This window comes from Danio rerio, chromosome 22 (assembly GCF_049306965.1).
Source record: "Danio rerio strain Tuebingen ecotype United States chromosome 22, GRCz12tu, whole genome shotgun sequence".
In the NCBI taxonomy this organism is placed as follows: Eukaryota; Metazoa; Chordata; class Actinopteri; order Cypriniformes; family Danionidae; genus Danio; species Danio rerio.
In genome coordinates, this window is record NC_133197.1 from 30,670,111 (window position 1) to 30,691,601 (window position 21,491).

At 37.6% G+C, this 21,491-nt stretch overlaps 1 protein-coding gene across 3 annotated transcripts in view; it reads left to right on the forward strand.

Moving 5' to 3' along the window:
• The first annotated feature begins 4,154 nt into the window (after positions 1-4,154).
• Positions 4,155-21,491, forward strand: part of tp53bp2b (tumor protein p53 binding protein, 2b) — a 45,554-nt gene continuing 28,217 nt past the window's right edge. For 2 of the 3 annotated variants that reach the window (XM_005161809.5, XM_009296445.4), the window contains exons 1-2: positions 4,155-4,642; positions 18,715-18,862. In XM_005161809.5, coding sequence (XP_005161866.1) covers positions 4,634-4,642; positions 18,715-18,862 — 157 coding nt within the window. In that variant the 5' untranslated portion in view covers positions 4,155-4,633. Of the gene's footprint in view, positions 4,643-18,714; positions 18,863-21,491 lie in introns of those variants that run through there. The other variant, NM_001045153.1, reaches the window with a different exon arrangement.

A 21,491-nucleotide genomic window follows, 5' to 3' on the forward strand; every position in this document is an offset into this window, starting at 1 on the left:
TTACAGTTAAGATAAAAGATCGTCCAGAGGTGTTTACATCATATTCGAGTTATCTCCCGTCTTTCCATTACAGACTTGTCACTGACAATAGCCCTTAGCCATGTGGGTCAGCAAAATAAAATATATACTTGTCAAATGTCTGATGCTTATGCTAATTTATTCCGTATCTGTTCTCGGTTTGATCTGTGCAACCAATGGTGAGGCTACAGGGTCATGGGTGGCATTGGGTCAATCAGATTTTGGCCCTCTCAGCTGAAAATACTGCAGCATGCAAAAATAAGCAGAAAGAAATAACATCCTGGTGGTTGAATGCTGATCTTCCAATTGTGCACAATCCATGAGAAATGTTGAATGAATCAAACTCTGCAATCGGTCCTGTCCACTTTGTCCCCAGTTGGTCTTTACTGATTGTCCCTGCCTACTCATACCTGAGATCGAATTTCTGTTAGTTCCTGATGTTTTCAGATTATTTTGGAAAATACCTAATCATCAACACGATCAGATTCTGATATTATTTTTAGCTGAAGCAAAGCAGAATGCCATGCTGTTCTGTGTGATTCATCCTAAAAATTTCTCATTGCATCGTGCTGTGTTTGGGTTTGTTTTAACTAAATATATATCTATGGTTTGCTAATGTTTGGTGAAGTTACAAACCAAAATATGGATCAAAAGCTACATGTGAATACAGTAAACATGTACTTGGTATATTTTGGTCTCTAGAGGAAACAATTATGTTTGTAGGTTTTACTTGAGTGTACAGTTTCTGCTCATATGCTTGACCTTTTTTACCGATCAGGTGAAACCTGATAATGCCATTTTATCTGCTGAAATTTGCATCACTTTCTTTATCTCAAGTATAGTAAAACGGCGTACTTTAGTTTTAACGGTAGGCAGGCACTGAGGTCCACCAGTGTCCGCTCACTTTCACCTTTCTTGCCTTGTTCTGAAAAAGAATTACTTAGAGACGTCATATATTTGATATGTGAATAACCTAATATGTATCATGTTATTACATTATTTCTGTCATGACAACTCTGATAGATTTTGTATAGTATTCAATATGTATATGTGATTGTCAATGTATTTAGTCTTTGTGTCAAGATGCAGAGTGAGTACTAAGACTTGCTATTACCAGTGTATTTACAAACATGCAAAAAAGAAAAGTCTTGTCGTCAATCCCAGTTGTAGGAACAACAAATAAAAACTTGACTTCTAGTTGATCATTTGGAAAAGTGTCAGAAGGTAGATTTTTCAGATGAATCATCTTCTGAACTGCATCCCAGTCATCACAAATACTGCAGAAGACAGTAAGGATCAAAATGATAGAAAAAGGATAGAGCTCCTTGTCATACTTCATCCTCCACATCAAAGTTTCTGAAACCAAGGAAGGTCTAGATGCTCCAGGATTGGCCAGCCCAGTCACCAGACATGAACATTATTGAGCATGTCTGGGGTAAGATGGAGGAGGCATTGAAGATGAAAACAAAGAATCTTGATGAACTCTGTGAGTCCTGCAAGAACGCTTTCTTTGCCATTCCAGATGACTTTATTAATTAGTTATTTGAGTCATTGCATAGATGTATGGATGCAGTCATCCAAGCTCATGGGAGTCAAACAAAATATGAATAATTTTTCCACTGCACCATGACTTTATTTTCTGTACTGTACATTATTTCTGTTAAGTGACAAGAACACTGTTTTTGTCTCAACAAAGTCAGTCCTAATTAAATAATTAAGAATAAAGGCATGTTCATATTTAATTTTGGTAAAATAAGAGTAATTTAGAGGCATTTGCCTTTCATACACTCTAAGAAATAAAGGTACGTGAGCTGTTACTGGGGTGGTACCTTTTCAAAATGTACACATTTGTACTTGAAGGGTCCATTTTCTGTACCTTAAAAGTATATTAGTACCTAAAATTTTTAAAAGAAAGACTTAAGTACTTTTTGAGGTATTAATAGGGATCTTTTAGTAAAAAAATTCTGTACCTTTCAAAAAGACACCACCCCAGTGACAAATCATGCACCTTTATTTCTGAGAGTGTATACTGTAGGCTACTTCTAATACCAAATGATCAACTAGAGGTCAAGTTATTGTTTGTTCCTAACATTTTTATAGGTGACAAGAGTTTTGTTAGGTAGTGTATACTACACAGACAGAACATAACCCTTTGTAGCAGATCTTTACACTGGTGGAGGAGGGTATCTGAAAACATGCATTGAAGATTGCAAATGAAAAAGAAACTGGGGTATTTTAATGTCATGAAGCAAGCTCATATTGACTGTTGAGGCAACAGCAACCTATTTGTGCCATGTAGTTGGAGGCAGATTGGATTGGATTTAACAGCCTGTACAGTTTCATGACAGAACTTTGTATATGTCCAAAGAAATTAGTTATTGACATGGCACATTCACATGACCTTATGATAATTACCCATAGTTTTACTGTAGTAAAAGTTTATTATTTGGCACATAACTACAGTAACAATTTCTTTCTAGGAAAAACATGGTTAATTAAGGGGAGGATATATTACCATGGCACAACGTTCAGTAACACTCAGAACTTTTTATATCCAATTCTGAAGTTTTTGTCTAAACAGTCTTATCAGTAAGTGGTCATTCATTTTAAAGGGTTAGTTCACCCAAAAATGAAAATTATCTTAATAATTAGTCAACCTCAGGTCGATCTAAACGCCTGAGACTTTTATTCATCTTCTGAACAAATTAAAATTTTTGGGTGAAATCAGAGATTTTTATTTTTTATTTTTTTGCTCTATAGACAGCAAGCTTCTAGTGCTGCACAGTATATCGTTTCAGCATCGATATCGCAATGTGATCATTCTCAATAGTCACATTGCAGGATATATGCAATGTTGAGTTTGTATTATAATTTATCATTGCGTATGCGTTTTTAATGCATGTAACTGTATGATTTTAAAAAAAGCATTCCAGTATAAGTAATTGTACCATTTGTGACCTTAACTACGAATAGTTTTATATAATTATTTTTAATTTTATCATTCAGTTACTGAATTTGAATACTGTTAGACTTGGGACATGATCAGATACTTTATTTCAATTGTTTATTTTTCTTGATTATATTTATAGATTGTTATGCATGAAAATACTCACAACACATGCAAATACAGAAACACACTGCAAGTAGCACAGACAACGATGAAAATATGTCAGGGACTCCAAAAAGTTGAAAGATTGTTTATTGCAGAATAATCCCAATCTATATAACATTGTAAATTCTTTCTAAATACAGATATTAAGTCAACTGGTGAAAATGTATTTATATTGCAATATACATTGCAAAATAAAAACATATTGCAATGTTAGATTTTTCCAATATCTATAAGGTTCCAGGCATATTCAAAGTCCAGAAACGTAACAAACAAACTCCTCAAAACAGACCATATGGCTTTAGGGGTTCAATCGGAATAATCAAACTATTAGTCTATTTTAGTGTGCACATAAAACAAGAATACTTTATTTAACAATTTCTGCTCGGTGGGACGGTGTCAGTAATGGGAATGCGTTCACGAGGACGTGTCTCTGAGTCTGATGTATTACCTCGGATGCACTTGTCCTTTATTTCATCTGAGGTATACATTAAAACACAGTAACGTTATTCATGAAGATGCACAATATATTAACATTGAGTTTTCACTGTTTTTTTGGAACATTTTTCTGTACTTTAAATGAGTGGCAGTTGCTGTTAATGGAGGATGAGAGAGCTCTCAGATTTCACCAAATATATCTGAATAAGTTTTATAATAGCATGAGTAATTCATAACATGAATGTACTTTTTAAGTATTTTTGATAATAGTGTAGGGCAGGCTATGTACTATGGTGAAACTAAATGAAACACAATAACGTATACTGACAGGCTGCCACTATTAACTTACCTCACGCGTTTTTAGTTCTATATTTATATCAGGTTAGTCAAATTTACAATTCAGAAGAGCCTAAATAATGTTGGCCATATTCAAACGGAGCCGAATGAAATCCGCAAACCGTGTGATGAGGTTAGCTGAACACTGAACGAACGGCTATGTCTCTCCTCAGAGGTAATGGTAATGAAGTGGGCGGGAAGCGCGCGGGTGGTGCGAGGCGGGGTTTGTCTCATGCACGCGCCGGGGAGATTCGGAATCTCGCGCAGCGTCATCTTGGGTTGGGTTGCGTTTGTTGATCCCAGCGAAAAGACTCGCTCGCACGGATATAATGTGGACCTGGAATCAGCTTAGCGGACAGTAGATGATTCGAGGCGTTCGCGAAAGACCGTTATTCTTATTACGCGTTATAGCTAAAACCGGTATCGAGTCGCTTCCTTTACAAATGGTTCGGTGCGATCTGTGGTCTGCGGTTCTCCATGTCTGAGAGATTTGTAGGAGAAACTTTGCTGTATTTAACGAGTTCATCTTGGGTTCGTTCTGCAACAGGTTTCTATTATAAATCAACGCTACAAAGTTGTCAGACAACATCAGAGGAGGCTGTAATCTAAAATAATGATACGTAAAAGAAGAGGATAATACGTGCCCGAGTTACCTGCATAAGAAACAATAGTAAGAAACAGATATTGGGAGACATTATAAGGAATATACAATATCTGGAGGTCCTTTTCAAAATGATGCCGGTAAGTTGAATGCGAATTAAGATATAATACACTAATCCACAGTATATCATCATGTTTGTACATCAATATTGCTTGTTTGCCATCGATAACACATCACATGCATAGGATTAATGTCAATTCTTGTGTTCAGCCGAGTTGTACTGGCTTTACCTGGTGGATTATGGCAGATGAATGTAAGCATTTCTAGGCAATAGTTAAAATGTTTATTTCTGTGAAATAAATAGGAGGCAGGTGTTTCATTACTTGTTTGTATTGTTTAGATGTCCTATCCTTTTTTAAACAAACACAGAATGATCCAGAACATTGCGTATCTTATAATTAATTCCAGTACATGATTCCTCAGAGATCCCTTAACCTGAACACAGGTGTTGAATTAAACATTGATTAGTAGATGTTGGGAAGGGTGAAATGCATGAACGAATCTTTGGCTATTTGATCTAGAATCTTGATGTTCTTTAGATTTAAATAATTTGTCAGAGAATGTACAAATGGAAATACTTATATACCAACAAATTAAGTAACAATATATTAAGGACTGATTGGAAGCAAGGTTTAAGCTAAATTGTCTGTAGTGTATGTGTGTGAATCAGAGTGTATGGGTGTTTCCCAGATTGATAGGTTGCAGCTGGAAAGGCATATGCTACGTAAAAAATATGCTGGATAAGTCGGCGGTTCATTCTGCTGTGGCGAACACAGATTAATAAAGGGACTTTGTCGAAAAGAAAATTAATGAATAAATGGAAGCAGAGTTTTTGTTGAATTAAGATTGTGACACAAGTTGCAACGTTACAACATTTTCATATTAAGGATTCATTTATTGTTAACATATAGGTTAAGAATATATTTTTGATATAAAAATCAAAGATTTTTTAGTCTTTTTTTGCACCTGATATATCTTTTCTGTCACCACTCATACGGGTGAGTCACTAATGATTTGTGTTAGTGAGTCATACATTCATACACCCACCGTCCACAGGAAAAAAAACATATGACCGTGTCACCTCCGTCCACATTGATGACAAGGGCTATTTGTCATTTTGACCGTTCCACTGTAGTTCATCTCTAATAAAGATCCAGTGATGGGTAAAACCCATTTTCAAGAAAGTCCTTAATCTCTGCTGGCTTTGTCACCGGATGTCCGCCTTCAATCTGGATGAACCATCAGCAGTATATATGGATTTATAGCCTTTCTGCATTAATGTATATTATAATCTCTATGTATAAACTTGAATGGGAGTTATTATTTTGCAGATTTTCAAATGCAAATGGCTCATATAAGGCATTTTGCTTTCTCGGAATTGCTTCAGTGGAACTGCATTACTCTGGAAACAAATCATGTTTAATCGTATATTTAGTATACATTTATACTGTAGAATTGTACATGAGTATATTTAGAAACATTTCTCATCATAAGTCATCCATCATTTCAGATTGAGTCATGTTGGTCAGTTTTAGATCCAGTTGATCTTTACTTAAGTAAAGTATCTATTTGAGGTCATACGCAGTGTTTAGGAGAACCACAGTGTGTATGGGCTTGTGCTTAAGCATATTCTTTTAGCAATGTGAATTGTCTGAATGGTGACTGTGTTCTTTGTTCACCTCATAAATCTTCCCATACCTCAGACGCTGATGCTTCATTGTCCCCCCCCCCCCCCTTTTTTTTTTTTTTGGCTGTGAATTACTAGCTCCCTGAAGTCTCAAAGGAAAAACAATTGTGATCTGGAAAAAAAGCAGTTGTATATTCTTCCCCATGTGACATTTTACAGAAGTAACCTGCATTGTCCTCAACTACATTCAGAATATCAAGTCATTGTTTGTAGTTCCTCTAGAGGAAGTTGATTTAGGCTTCATAGCTTCCCTCTGTTGTATGTAGTCCTCGTGTGGTCATGTATTTTGCGTCAATTAGAAAATTCTCTTAGCGTAAGGACACAGAGCAGCTATTTTCAAGACTCTAAATTGATTTGACAGGTGAATAGATGACTTGGGCAGGGAGCACTTGTGGAATAAGATTAGCTTGTAGTAATTTAATTTTGTATCCCACATCAGTTCAAAGGCTGTGCATTAGGAGTTCTAAATATCGCTGATTGTTTTGGGCCCTTTAAGCCACCTGAGGCCACATCGGGAAACAATGACCAGAGTTGCGGTGACCGGTTGCCATAGCAACCGTTGCCAAGATCACATTCCACACAACAACATTGCTGCTAGGCAGAGAGTGTCACTCTCTCTGCGTAGCAGCAATGAATGTGTTTGGAAAACCCGGCTTCCAAGGACCAATCGGTAATCAGGCACATGAAATGCTTTGACCTTAAAAATATTCCTAGCTATAATAAACAGGGTCTGTTCTGCTGAACAGAGGACAGATGAAGCATACTCGCTTGTTTTTTTTTAGACTGGCAGAGTTTAAATTAAGCCATCCAAGACCTTGAGTGACTTGCCTGTATTTTAAAGCTTCAGCATTTTTGGCTACCTTATTCTTGCCAAAGGGTTTTGGAGGGTCAGTTTGTGGCCAGGAGTTATTGTGTATGAACTCAAGACTAATCCTGACTTTAGTCGTGCTTTGTGTCAATCCACTGCAGGGGCCATATGGCTGATTCTGTGCCTGCATTTGCACACACACACACTGCAGGCTACAGCCTGCTGAATCTGCGGGTTCTGTCCTGTGACATTCGGAAGCTTCCTAACGAGAGCCTATATTAATCTCACATTATAGAGTAAACTGAATTTGCAGTGTTGTCTGATCAGAGCATGTATTGACAGATGCTCTTGTAGTGATCAGACTGAATAATTGATGCTCTCGGCATGCACTGGATTACCTCTGTGTTGCTGTACTGGATTTTCTGTTCACTGCTTTACATTCATCCTGTCGACTGTGATTTCTGCACACCTTTGCGCAAGATTCTAATAGTAAAAGCAATGAACATGTACAGTTAATAAAAAACATGCAGTGCTAGCACTGAGTGTACATTGTATATTGTAGAATAGACGATGCCATCGGATGAACAATGCATCTACTGTTTTCAGCATTTGACACAAAATAATTAAGAATGGTGCTGGTTATGGAAATAGGCTGCCAATGTCCTACAGTGTATGAGGTTTTGAGGCTTGGAAAGTTTTAAGGTAATTTAAGGTTAGCCTAATGCATACAGGCGTTAACCCTAAATCTCATCACGTCAAAGCTGTGAACTCAATTATAAATGAGCTGTTGACAATGACGTGGTTATGTCGTCAAACCTTTTGTTTAATGTTTATTCTTTTGGTGCATGAAATTCAGAGTTGCCCAAGGCTTGACTTTCAATAGCAAGATGATGTCATTGTTTTCCCATGTCCACTCAAAATGGCCCACTGAACTGGCCTACATACTAGGTGAAAATGTATAGGGAGCGTATATAAAGCACAGCGTAAATAAAATCAGGTCAGTATTATATATATTAGTATCAGGTCAGAAATTATGTCATCACATTAACTCAAGATAAGAAACTCAAGGAAAAAAGCCGGCTAAGAAGACCACAATGGGTGGTTGCTAGTATTTGAAGTAGCTTAAACCAACAACCAGTGTTTATCAGATCAAGCTGTTTGACTGGCTAGACCAACACTTACCAGCATAAAATTCCACCAGAAGTATTTTTTTTTGTCTATACAATAAAAGTCAAAGGGGTCCAAAGTTTTGATGGTTAGTGAATGGCCAAAAACCCATTTTTAGTCAAATTAATCTTACTGAAATGAACCTCTATGGAAAGTCTCCAGGACGATTAAGTATAAGTAAATATTATCAAGTCAATATTCAGCGAGAGTCAGCTGATGGTAAACGCCTGAATGTTTGACTATTCAAATCCATCACATCACCTGTGGTTACCTGTGGCAACATAAATTGTCCTGTTACATAATTGTGCTATATTGTTTTAATCCTAAAGAACTGCTCCATGTCAATTTAAAGTTTCTCAGAAATATTACTCTGGGGGATGAAGTGTGGGATCACCCAAGCGGGCTGACCTCTGGCTCAAGGGCTTTTCTGTAACCGCCGAGACCTTTCCAGGATTTACTGAAAGCAATCACTGATTCAAAAGCACTTTTCATCATGCGGTCAGTCTGTAGGACATGTGTTCTGCTTTAAATTGTTGCAAAAAGACCCCCCAAAAAGCACTGAAAACTCTCTAGACAATTGTTATAATAGACATGTTTAATTGACTTAAATAATAGTTTAGCAAGATTTTAACATTTTTGAAAGTAACTACATCACCGTAGGAAAACATTTACTTTGTCATATGCGTTCAATAAAGAATTAGGCTGAAATTAACATCTCCGACAAGGAAAATAATATGTAATAGGTCTGCGGTTTGCTCCATCCATAATTCAATCTGGATGCTTTAAGAGCTCATTTTATAAACCATAACCTAGAGACAAACGATTTTGACATATGCAATTTACTACATGAGGACATTAGAGGAGGATATACATTAAAGGGAGACTAATGAAATTTCACTCCCAGCAAGGGTCGTTCATCTAATAAAGGCTTTCATTGGTGGGCCCAAGGGATCCTGACTCAGTGGTCTAAGAGAAAAATAATCATAGGGCTGCGGCCTGCACTCTCTAAAATAAAGCATGCAAGAGGAAGTTTTTGAGCCAATATTTTTCTTAGTTTACAAGGCTGTTTCAGCCATAAAAGAGATACTTTTGCTTGTTTGTTTACATGACAACAGTGTGTTTGTATGAAATTGAAATCTGAAAATGGGTTTTAAAATAGACCCAGCTGGCACATGATGGAGAATGATGTTGGACCCTTAACGTTGTGACTCATTGCATTTCGTTTGGAAATGAAAATCGGGTTGACGTCAGAACCCAACGTCGGGCTGACTTCAATGTCCAACATCGGACAGCCGTTGCATTTTGGCTACCTTCCAACACAACCTAAAACCAACAAAATATCAACGTCTAATGATGTTTCAGCTTGATGTTATGTGGACATTACTAGTGTTGTCACGATACTGAATTTTGATACCAATCGGCACTGAAATTTTAAAAAATGTTCATTTCCCACTAATGTTTAAGCGCTGTTAAGTGTGTTCTTAAACAGCGCTGATTTGCCAATGTGTTCACATGCTCAACAGATATTTCTGTGATTGGCCGTGAAGGTCATCAGTTCACCATTCTTCACCGCTGTTTACCAAGTGCTAATGCCATGGAGATCAGCTGGGTCAGTTTATAAGCTGACATACAAGCTATCCTCTGACTGATCTTCACGACTTTTAAAACGATTCAGTGTCCCTATGTCTGCAATATAACTGATGACCGCAATAGCCAGTCACATTTAATTCTGTTGATTAGTGAACACAATGGCAAATCATCTGTGTTTAAGATTGTGCTCATCAAATGTAAACATTTTTTAAAATATTTTAGTACCGATTGGTACCAAAATTGGGCGGAGCAGTGTCGCAGTAGGTAGTGCTGTCGCCTCACAGCTAGAAAGTCGCTGGTTCGAACCTCGGCTCAGTTGGCGTTTCTGTGTGGAGTTTGCATGTTCTCCCTGTGTTCGCGTGGGTTTCCTCCGGGTGCTTCAGTTTCCCACACAGTCCACAGACATGCGGTACAGGTGAATTGGGTAGGCTAAATTGTCCATAGTGTATGTGTGGATGTTTCCCAGGGATGGGTTGTGGCTGGAAGGGCATCCGCTGCATAAAAACGTGCTGGATAAGTTGGCGGTTCATTCCGCTGTGGCGACCCCGGATTAATAAAGGGACTAGGCTGTCAAGAAAATGAATGAATGAATGGTACCAAAATTCTGTATCATAACAAAAACTAGATGTTATTAATCTGACTTCTATGAGACGTTGGACTTTGGCTGCCATACCTGACAAATAAGTGTCAGTAATTGACATCAATATGATGTTGGTTTTAGATGTTGGCTTGACGTTTGATTTTATTCATTTTCCAACACGACCTAACATCAACAAAATATCAACCTCATTTCACGTCATTATTGGATGCCCAAATAACATTGTCCTTAGATGCTGGCAGCCTAAATCTAACCTAATACTACCTTCTTATGATATTGTGTGTCTGCTGGGGAAATATTTGAAAATGCTCCCTATCTTTGTCGAATCCGACAAACACCCAAAAACAAGAGTCTGTGAAAATTAGAATGTCATGCATAGTACACGTTTATGGAGGTGTAGATTAAAAACAATTGCAAAAAAAAAAAACAAAAAAAAAAAACACAACAATGGCGGAGTACGCCATTATTTTACATGGTCCTATGTATTCATTATTATGGTTGTGTAAACAACGTGTATAAGTGTATAGATGTATAGAAATAAATGTAAAACTTTTCCAGGGCTCAGGACTGCCCGTTGGCCCTGGACCAGCGTGAGAGACGATTGGGACAGTAGACAGGATTGTTGAAATGAAGTTTAATTTTCCTGCGACTGTGCAACTATTGTCAATTGTGTGCAAATACATTTTTGGAATCGAGAAACCGTTTGTGCTTTTAAGCCTTTAAATGCCTCCTTCTCTGTGATGTCGTAAACATCATATTGCTTTTCGGTTCCTCTTATCTGATTGGATGTTGCGAGCATGCTTTTTTCCCGTAACTTGGTAACAACTAGTACAGCGAAGAGACAGCAACATGGCGGCAACATCGAATTATGAGGATACCCTTTTGGAAGCAGACTTTTTTGTGGGTACAACACGACGAAAAATATGAAGTGAGGTTTTGCACAGTTTGCCTTCGCTTTGGCAAAGCAGCCACCTTTTGTCAAATCATTTAGAACAGCAATAAAATACCTGCACGTTTGCCATACTGCTCTTTTTGTTTTCATAACACTTTAAATTTTAAATAATTTGAAATTTTGTAAAAGAATACATTTATTAACGTTTTTAACATTTTTAAGTATTTAAATTCTAAATTCAAAGATGTTATTTTTGACACGTTATTTAAAATGTGCTATTAACTTTTTTTCTTGTTCTTTTTTTTTGGTGGGGCCAGTGAAATTTTTGCAGGGCCTGACCTAGCCAGTCAAAAAAATCCATGGCGTTGAACCATGTTTTCTGGTTTTGGCTAAATCTTTGTTGTGAAATGTAGCCTTAACTCATATAAACTGATACAAATCAGAGCATTTAGGCTAGCATACAGAATTGGATTTTATTGGTAAGTTGCTCCACAAAACAAACATCATAGCTGACACTTTTTTTTATCCTTAGGTTTGGTAAAAGAAATCACTGTGTGAATGCTAATTGCAAGAGCGAGGCAGTGGCACAGTAGGTAGTGCTGTCACCTCACAGCAAGAAGGTCGCTCGTTCCAACCTCGGCTCAGTTGGCGTTTCTGTGTGGAGTTTGCATGTTCTCCCTACCTTCGCGTGGGTTTCCTCCGGGTGTATGAGTGTGTGTGTGAATGTGTGTGTGGATGTTTCCCAGAGATGGGTTGCGGCTGGAAGAGCATCCGTTGCGTAAAAACTTGCTGGATAAGTTGGTGGTTCATTCCGCTGTTGCGACCCCGGATTAAAAAAGGGACTAAGCCGCCAAGAAATTGAATGAATGAATGCTAATTGCTAAGTGAACCAGCCCTAAATGTATCATTGAATTTTGTGTAACAGACAAATCAAACTACAAGTGTAAACGGACCCTAAGATATTTTTTAAATCGCATCTTATTTGATGACCTTTAACGCCCAATTCACATAGGGTATCAGCGTCAACGCTTCCTATTCACTTTGAATGAGTGTCCTCAATTGTTGCGTGTCTGCATTGTGGATCCGTCTGCGCCACTTCAGTGGCGTTGCTCCCTGCAGAAATTTGGACTTTCTTACCTTTTCAAGCACCGATAGAAGCATCAACCAATCAGATTGCTGTATGCAAATATACCAGCTCAGACAGATTGCTGACTAATTTCATTGGCTGACGCTGCTATGACGATCGAGTCAGCACCAACTTCAGACACACCCTCTCTCAAGCGTTGACAATGAAGCCCTGTGTGAATCAGGCGTTATAGTCAATTGTGGCCATTTTAGCCTCTAATAGGCCTGATTTTTACAAAACCTTCTGAATCACCAGGACTGTTTTAAAAAGACTGCTGGATTACAAGCCTAACCACAGTTATTCCCGACTGAATCTTGTCAAACCTTCATTCATGCATGCATGCAAGCATGACAGTAAGCAAGGATATAAGTGCTTTAGCAGTCATGTGCGTATTCAAAGCCAGATTAGACTTCAATGTGTGTGCGCATTGAAGGGGTGAAAGCCTCTTAAAGCCTTTTCCCACAGCTGTGTTTGAAGGCAGATGAATGTCACGACTCCAATATTGCACAGATCAGGAAAACCGATAGCCGTTTGGACAAATCTAGCTAGATTAAAAACCACAGTGAGTGAGGATATTTAGTAATGACAGTTGTTCGCAGTGATCTGCTGGGAAAAAAACAAAGCACATTTGAACATCATGCTGTAAAAAGTGCATAAATATATTCTAAAGGCAAATCTACTGTATGCTAGCTTGAGATGACTTCTTATAATTGGTGCCAGTTATCAGGAAGTGGCGATTTTGATCTATTTGACTTGTTGGATGAAAACAGTGCTTTATTCTTGCATGTTTTATGCCGTATTACAGTTTTGTGCATATGTCTAATTAGCATTTTTGGATGGAAATACCTATTGTCTGTTTTGTGAAGGAAAGTTGTCTTGTGCATGAGTTTTCACGAAGATGATAATAGTATATAAAGGGATAGTTTACCATTTATCCCCCATCAAGTGGTTTTAAACCTTTATGGTGGAAACAGAAAGTATTTACACCCCCTTAAATGTCTCACTCTTTGTTATATTGAAGCTATTTGCTAAAATCATTTTAAGTTAATTTTTTCCTCATCAATGTACACGCAGCACCTTATATTGGCAGAAAAACACAGAATTGTTGAAACTTTTGCAGATTTATTAAAAAGAAAAACTGAACATGGTCCTATGTATTCAGACCCTTTGCTCAGTATTTAGTAGAAGCACCCATTTGATCTAAAACAGCCATGAGGCTTTTTGGGAAACTTTTTCACACCTAGATTTGGAGATCCTCTGCCATTCATCCTTGTAGATCCTCTCCAGTTCTGTTAGGTTGGATGGTAAACATTGGTGGACAGCCATTTTTAGGTCTTTCCAGAAATGCTCAATTGGGTTTACTCAGTGCTCTGGCTGGGCCATTCACGAACAGTCATGGAGTTGTTGTGAAGCCACTCCTTCGTTATTTTAGCTGTGTGCTTAGGGTCATATTCTTGTTGGAAAGTAAACCTTCGGCCCAGTCTGATGTCTTGAGCACTAGGCATAGGACGATAACCGTATTGACGATAAAGGTATACCGTGGTTTGGAAAAGTCAAGGTTTTAAAACCGTCAAAATTTTCTGCTGTACGTTCCTAAGGTATGAGTACATTTTTTTCCAGCAGAAAAGATCTCCAAATATGCCGTTTTAAAACGCATGTAGACAGCAAAAGTCAATGATTTGTTTACTGTTATAAATATTTTAAATGTTTCCCAAATTAAAATATATTGTGTACAAAGGGGGAAAAGGGTTTTGTTTTTTACCCAGACATTTAAAAATCATATATTTTAAAGCAATAATCTCAATACCATGAAACTGTGATATTTAAATTCAAGGTTATCATACCATCAGAATCTTATACTGGCCTATACCTACTGAGCACTCTGAAGGTTTTCATCCAGGATATCAGTGACTGGAAATGAATGACTACCAGTTTTCAGCATTCTGCCAGATGTGTTTTTGCATTCAACGGAAAAGCAATTTGGAACAATTAAATTTGAAGCTTAACCTTTTTAACTTTGCACATAAAATGCCCTTGACATTTTAATAAACAACCAGAATCCATAAAAATAATCATGTCGGACTGCAGAATGCCGCATTTGAACAATCAGAATTGAGTATAATCAAAATAAATGCATTTCCTGTCCCGGTGTGTAACTCAAGTTAAGGTGGAAGAGCCGCTGAGTTTTGCCTCTACCCATCTGCCATGACAGTACCTCAGCTCTGCTTGCTTGCCAAACACACACACACACACACACACACACACATGCAGTAAAGGAGAAGTGCTGAGTGTTTTTGCACTCTATCAGCGGTGATAATAACTCTGCTGCCGATAGTCTGAAAATAAACACACAAGCACATTTGTCCTTCAAAAATATGCCCATTCTTTACAGGTAAAAATGCTGAGTTTGTGTTTATTTATTAAAATTATTTTTTAACCTAAAAATGAAAGTATACTCTCTTTTTATTCATCCTCTAGGATTGTCACCATACAATTAATTTACCTTACGATACTATAAGTGTCATGATACCAAATATTATTGCGATACTGTAATTCCTAACTCAAATTATTAAGAAAATTGTCAGAAATGCTATATTTTAAATATTATAATACGTCTACTTAAATTCAATTCATAATTACCTTATTATTGAAAAAAAGTACTATTTGCACGTCACTTCAACTAAAATTTATTCATTCCTTTTGTTTATTTTGTAGATAACTGACCAACAAAAAGTGTATTAAAATAAACACAAATTATACCAAACGTTTTTTCAACAATATTTGGCTATATGAGGTGGTCAAATTTCCGTAGCTATTTTGGGTTTTTTCCTTTTTTTTTTCAGCCTTATTAGGTTATAATCCAATTATGAGGATACTAATAATTAAAAATTGTTGTAGCTACTAAATCATATTGACAAAAACGGAAACGAACCAATTCAGATGTGAAACATCAGAAAAAATCAGAAAAGGTGCCACCTTAAAGGGTTCCACAGTCTATTAAAATAAAACAGTCTATGGTTGCACAAATGTGTGAGCATTTTACTGACTTTTCCACATGCAACACTGTCTATTGATAGACCGTTTATGGCGATACTACCATTAACAAACTACAGTATCTCCAACAGTATTTTTCAGCCATAGTATCGCAATACTACTATAGTACCGGTAAAACGTGCAACCTTATCATCCTCCGGTACTTTCATATTTTTATGAGTTTAACTCAAATATTTTTGGATATTATGTTTATCTTACTCAATTGTGCGTATACTATTTATAATTTATTTTTTTATTTATTTTTTTTATCTTGGTGATTATATTAAATAATTTTATGCGGTATTAAAAAATCCACCCAAAAGAGGAGGATGGAATAGCTTATGGCTACCATTTTTAAGATTCTTTAAACTATTTTCCTTTGTGTTCATTTCTTTTTCGTCCGCTTATCTGGGATCAGGTTGCGGGGGGAACAGTCTTTGGAGTGAACTCCTTACTTCCCTCTCCCCAGACACTGCCTCTTGGGGGGATCCCGAGGCGTTCTTAGGCCAGCCGAGAGACATAGTCCCTGCAGCGTGTCCTGGGTCTTCCCCGAGTCCTCCTCCTAGTGGGACATGTCTGAAACACCTCCCTAGGTAGGCATCCAGGAGGCATCCGAAACAGATGCCCAAGCCACCCCAGATGACTTCTCTTGATGTGGAGAAGCACGGCTCTTCTCCGAGCTCCTCTCGTGTAACAGAGCTCTTCATCCTATCCATAAGGCCTGCCACCCTGCGAAGGAAACTCATTTTGGCTGCTTGTATCCAAGTTCTTGTCCTTTCGGTCATGACACAAAGCTCATAGGTGAGAGTAGGAACATGGATTGACCAGTAAATAGAGAGTTTTGCCTTTCACCTCAGCTCCTTCTTCAACACAACAGGCCGATACATCGACCACATTACTGCTGCCGCTGCACGGATCCGCCTGTCAATCTCATGTTCTAACCTTCCCTCATTCTTGAACAAAACCCCAAGATACTTCAACCCCTCCGCCTGGGGGAAGGACTTTCCTCCAACCTGGAGAGGGCAAACCACCTTTTTTCAGTGGAGCACCATGGCCTCGGACTTGGAGTTGCTGATTCTAATCCCAGCTGCGTCACACACTGCAGCAAACCGCCCCAGTGCATGCTGAAGATCCATGTTCGATGAAGCCAACAGAACAACATGGTCTGCGAATAACAGAGATGAGATCCTGTGGTCCCCAAACCGGACCCCCAACAGCCCAAGGCTGCGCTTTTGAAATTTTGTTCATAAAAATTATTGATGACAAAGGGCAGCCCAGCACTGGAAAGAAGTTTCACTTATTGCCGGCAATGCAAACCAAACTCCTACTCTGTTCATACATGGACGAGACAGCCCTTAATAGAGCGCCTCTGACCCCATATTCCTAGAACACACTCCAAAGAAATCCACTAGGAACACGGTGGAATGCCATCTCCAAGTCTACAAAACACATGTGGACTGGTTGGGCATACTCCCACGAACCCTCGAGCACCCTGGTGAGGGTATAGAGCTGGTCCAGTGTACCACGGCCTGGATGAAAACCGCATTGTTCTTCTTGGATCCTAGATTCAACCATCGGCCAGATCCTCCTCTCCAATACCCTGAAATAGACTATCCCAGGGAGGCTGAGTAGTGTGATTTCCCCCTATTTTAATTGTTGTGGTGAACTGTCCCTTTAATGATCAAAATTCATCGCAAACGTGTCATAAGCTATACAGTATTATTTTTTAAATGACGTAGCCCACATTGACAAAAACCTTGTGTTTTTCCACCAAAAGTGCTGATCGCTTCTGAATTACAAATCAATTACTTCTTGCTTTGTGAGTAATTACCATCGGCTTGTGTTTTATTTCTGCATAAGAAGCCTCTCGATGTGACAGCCATCTGTGCCGCTGCAATTAAAGTGCCAAGACAGAAATACAGCCTTTTCTTTTCTGTCAACCATCCATCTTGGCATGTTCTCCCACACACACAGCTGTATTATAAGATTACGTGGGTATCTGGCATGTAAAAGCGTATCTTTAAGTGGTCTGGATGATTAGGAGCATTCATAATGATGCATGATGCTCAAGATCTATTTTTCCTGCTATTCAGTATAGGGTTTTTGAATACAATTTGTCATTTAATTTGTTACGGTGGCTCAGTGGTTAGCACTGTTGCCTAACAGCAAAAAGGTCACTCGTTCAAGTCCCGGCTGGGTCAGTTGGCATTTCTGTGTGGAGTTTGCATATTCTCCCTGTGTTCGTGTGGGTTTCCTCTGGGTGCTTTGGTTTCCCCCACAGTTGAAAGACATGCTCTATAGGTAAATTGAATGAACTAAGTTGGCTGTAACGTATGAGTGTGTGTGAATGTGAGAGTATGGGTGTTTCCCAGTTCTAGGTTGCGGCTAAAAGGGCATCCGCTGCATTAAACATATGCTGGAATAGTTGGCGGTTCATTCTGCTGTGGTGATCCCTGGATAAGGAACTAAGTCGATGGAAAATGAATGAATGATTTGTTGCTTAATATAAGTTTTAGAATAATTTTGCTATTAACTCAATTTCAGTTTAATAAAATATTTTTTTAAGTTCACACACTTCAATTAAAGTTGACACAAAAAGTATTAAACTACTAAAATTAATTGATAATTAATATAATAATTTTAGTAATTCAACAAATATATTTTTAATTTTGTTTATTATTTAAAATTGTAAAAAAAAAATCATCAGTTTATTTTATTTTTATTTTATATTAAACTTAAATTGAATTTAAATTGTTAAATGTATTTCACAGTTTTATATTTAGTAATTTTTTAGTACTTTTAGCACTAACCAGAGTTTAAACAATTAAAAATGTTGCCTAAAATTATTTTAAATTGAGATATTATTATTACTTATCTAGGGCTGCACGATATTGGAAAATGCTGACATTGCGATATTTTGTACTGCTGCGATATATATTACGAAATTAATATATAATTCTAGCAGATGAATCAATAACTATATTTGAAAAGATGTCGTTCATTTAGATAGATTGGGGGTGGTCAAATCTTCTTCTATGCAGTGCGTTTGCATAAATCATAATAGGTTACAAGCATATATACGTAAATAGGACGGAGCAAATATAAGTTAAATAAACAATGCGTTATAGTTTTCTGGAAAGTCTAACAGTATTCAGGTACAGAACTTGAACAATCAACATGTTCTTCTGTAGAGTATCTTCCTGTCTCCTTTGATAACATACCATGTTGTCTCTCTTTTTTCCTTGCCCCAGATGTTCCTAACGGTGTACCTGAGCAACAGTGACAAGCACTTCACAGAGCTACCGATCACACCGGAGACTCTGTGTCGAGATGTGCTGGACATGTGTAAAGAGCCGGGAGAAGTGGACTGCTATCTGGCTGAGATGTGGAGAGGATCTGGTAGGTGCTGCTGACACACAGGCGGAGATGTGTAGATTACTTACAAATTGTAATCAGTTTATTACAAAGTTTGTAGTCCTAATTGTAGTTTTTCAGATTACAGATATTTATAGTGATGTAATCTGACTACATTTGGATTACATTAGATTACTTTTGTGCTGACACCTATTTCATATACAGAGGTGAAAATAGTTGTTTAATACGTCACCATTTTTTCCTGAAAACATACTTATAAAAGTGCTGTTGACTGGAAATTGTCCCTGAATGTTGGTAACAACCAAAAACATCCATATATGCAAGGAAAACAAATGTACTTAGTTAACAAATAAAGTTATGTGTAATAACATGAAATGATGCAGGGAAAAAGTGTTAGAACACATGAAGAAAGGGAGGTGAAGAAAGGCAATTAAGGCCCAGACTGCAGCTGAAATCTCAGTAGTTCTTCTGCGAGCCTCAGCCCTTCCTTATTGTAAATGTATATTAGCTGCTTCAGTTCATCATTTACATTATCAGGATGATGAAGAAGAAACCAGGGTGAACATTTCAGCAATACAATGATCTAAAACACAGCCAAGGAAGCTCTCAAATGCTTTCAGAGAAAGAAAATCAAGGTGTGGAATCCCCTATTCTGAATCCAATAGTAAATACAAAATAAAGATCAGATTTGATAGATACGACCCACTGAACCATAAGGAGTTTTGCTCTCTGTTAAAGAAAAACTCACACCTGAGCAATGCATGTGACATCATTCTCCATATGAGATGCATCTTTAAAGGGTCAGGAAACACCAAAACACATTTTTTGAGCTGTTGACAGTCGTATATGTGTCCCACACTGCTATAAAAACTATTAGGACACATATATTTCACAAAAAAGTGAAAATTTGTTGTTTTTGCGTTATTTCGAGAAAATTCGTACTTCCGGTTTTATACAAATTTTTAAAGCTGTATCACGGCCATGAGATCTTAGCGTGTATTTCAGCATGTAGACTGGACGTCTGTACCTGGGAGTACCGTATTACGTCTCTGAGTGTGCTGCATTAATTCATGAGTAAGATTTTGTTCAAACCATTAAGCGCGCTCTATTGTATATGCAGGCAACTTCATTAATATGCATGATAGCTTCAAAGACTGTTTGTACCTGAAACAGTGTTCAGACGACAGAGAGACAACACGTTGTGTTGCCAAAAGAAGTGGGAAAAGAATAAGAATTGTTTGGGTCGCCAGTGTTGCTTTTATAATTTGCTGCAGTAAAGGTTTTGTTTTCATTTTCCAGCTATGAGAGCACAACTGGACTCATGTGTGGATCAGTGCACGCGACACGTGGCAGAAATACGTTTGTACGGAACATTTGTTTTTTGCATCTGGAAATTGTGAAATCTGGATGCACTGCTCGTCTCCTTTAAAAAAAGACGCAGCTCCAGTATGTTGATTGTCCTGTCTCTACAAATTTAGTAAGTGTGTGCGATCAGTGCCCTTTCTTTGTTCATTCAGATGGCAAAGTTATAGTTCGTATTGTCAGCAGAATTCTTTCAGTGTTTAAAGATGGACCTTAGTCAAAATGATTTCTAAGTTACTTAGTTTACGTTAATATCACTACAATATTATAGGCTGAAAGATCTGCTGTAAATTCTGCTCTCTGAGTGTAAACAAGAACACTGCAAGCAAACTGTTGCCGACCGTCGTGTTTAATTTTCGCCGACAGGATAGCCTACACACACACACGGCTCTCTGACCTACCGAGTGCATCTGAGTTACCAAGAAATGCAGAGGTTTTTTTCTCAAACATTTCACCGTCATTAAACACAGTCACTGCCTTTCTCCCCTGTGTGTGTGTGTGTTTGTTTTTCCTGAAAATCAGCGCGTGCCCAATTGGAAACTCACATTTTTATTCAAATCTTTCCCCTTTTCCCTCCCTCAACACAGCCACCTAAACAGAGCTAGACACACCCACCTTCCTGACTTTTTCCAAACTAGAGGTGTGAAAACACCCTGCTGAAATGGAGGGGTATTATGGCTCTTTAAGCCCTTTTTTTCAGTTTTATTTTGCTGTTTGTATTGTTTGGGTTTTTGCCAAAATCGGGTTTATTTCCATGTCTACAGCTCCTTTAGAAAAATTATTCACAGAAAAAAAACTGGTTCAATACTTATTTCCCCCGCTGTATTAAAGTAAGATAATCTTGTACAATTTTGACAGATAAAATTTTATCACAAACAAGAGGCTCAACAGCTTCTTTATAACCCCTTGACACATTGTGATTTGGACAGTGTGTGATTAGAACGTTCAGTTCATCATGTGATCAGCTGCTAAAATCCAATCTTCTTTCCTGCGATGGCTTGCGCTAGCCAGAGAAAGAGACACGCTAGTCATAAATCACAATTTATTTAGTGTTTTTAAAGCAATAACAATCATTTTAGGTTTCATCATTTTATTTATATTATTTATATTATATCATATATAGTTGAAGTCAGAATCTTTAGCCTCCATTTGAATATATTTTTATCTTTTTTAAATATTTATCAAGTGATGTTTAACAGAGCAAGGAAATTTTCACAGTATGTCTGATAATTTTTTTTTCTTCTGGAGAAAGTCTTATTTGTTTTATTTTGGCTAAAATAAAAGCAGTTTT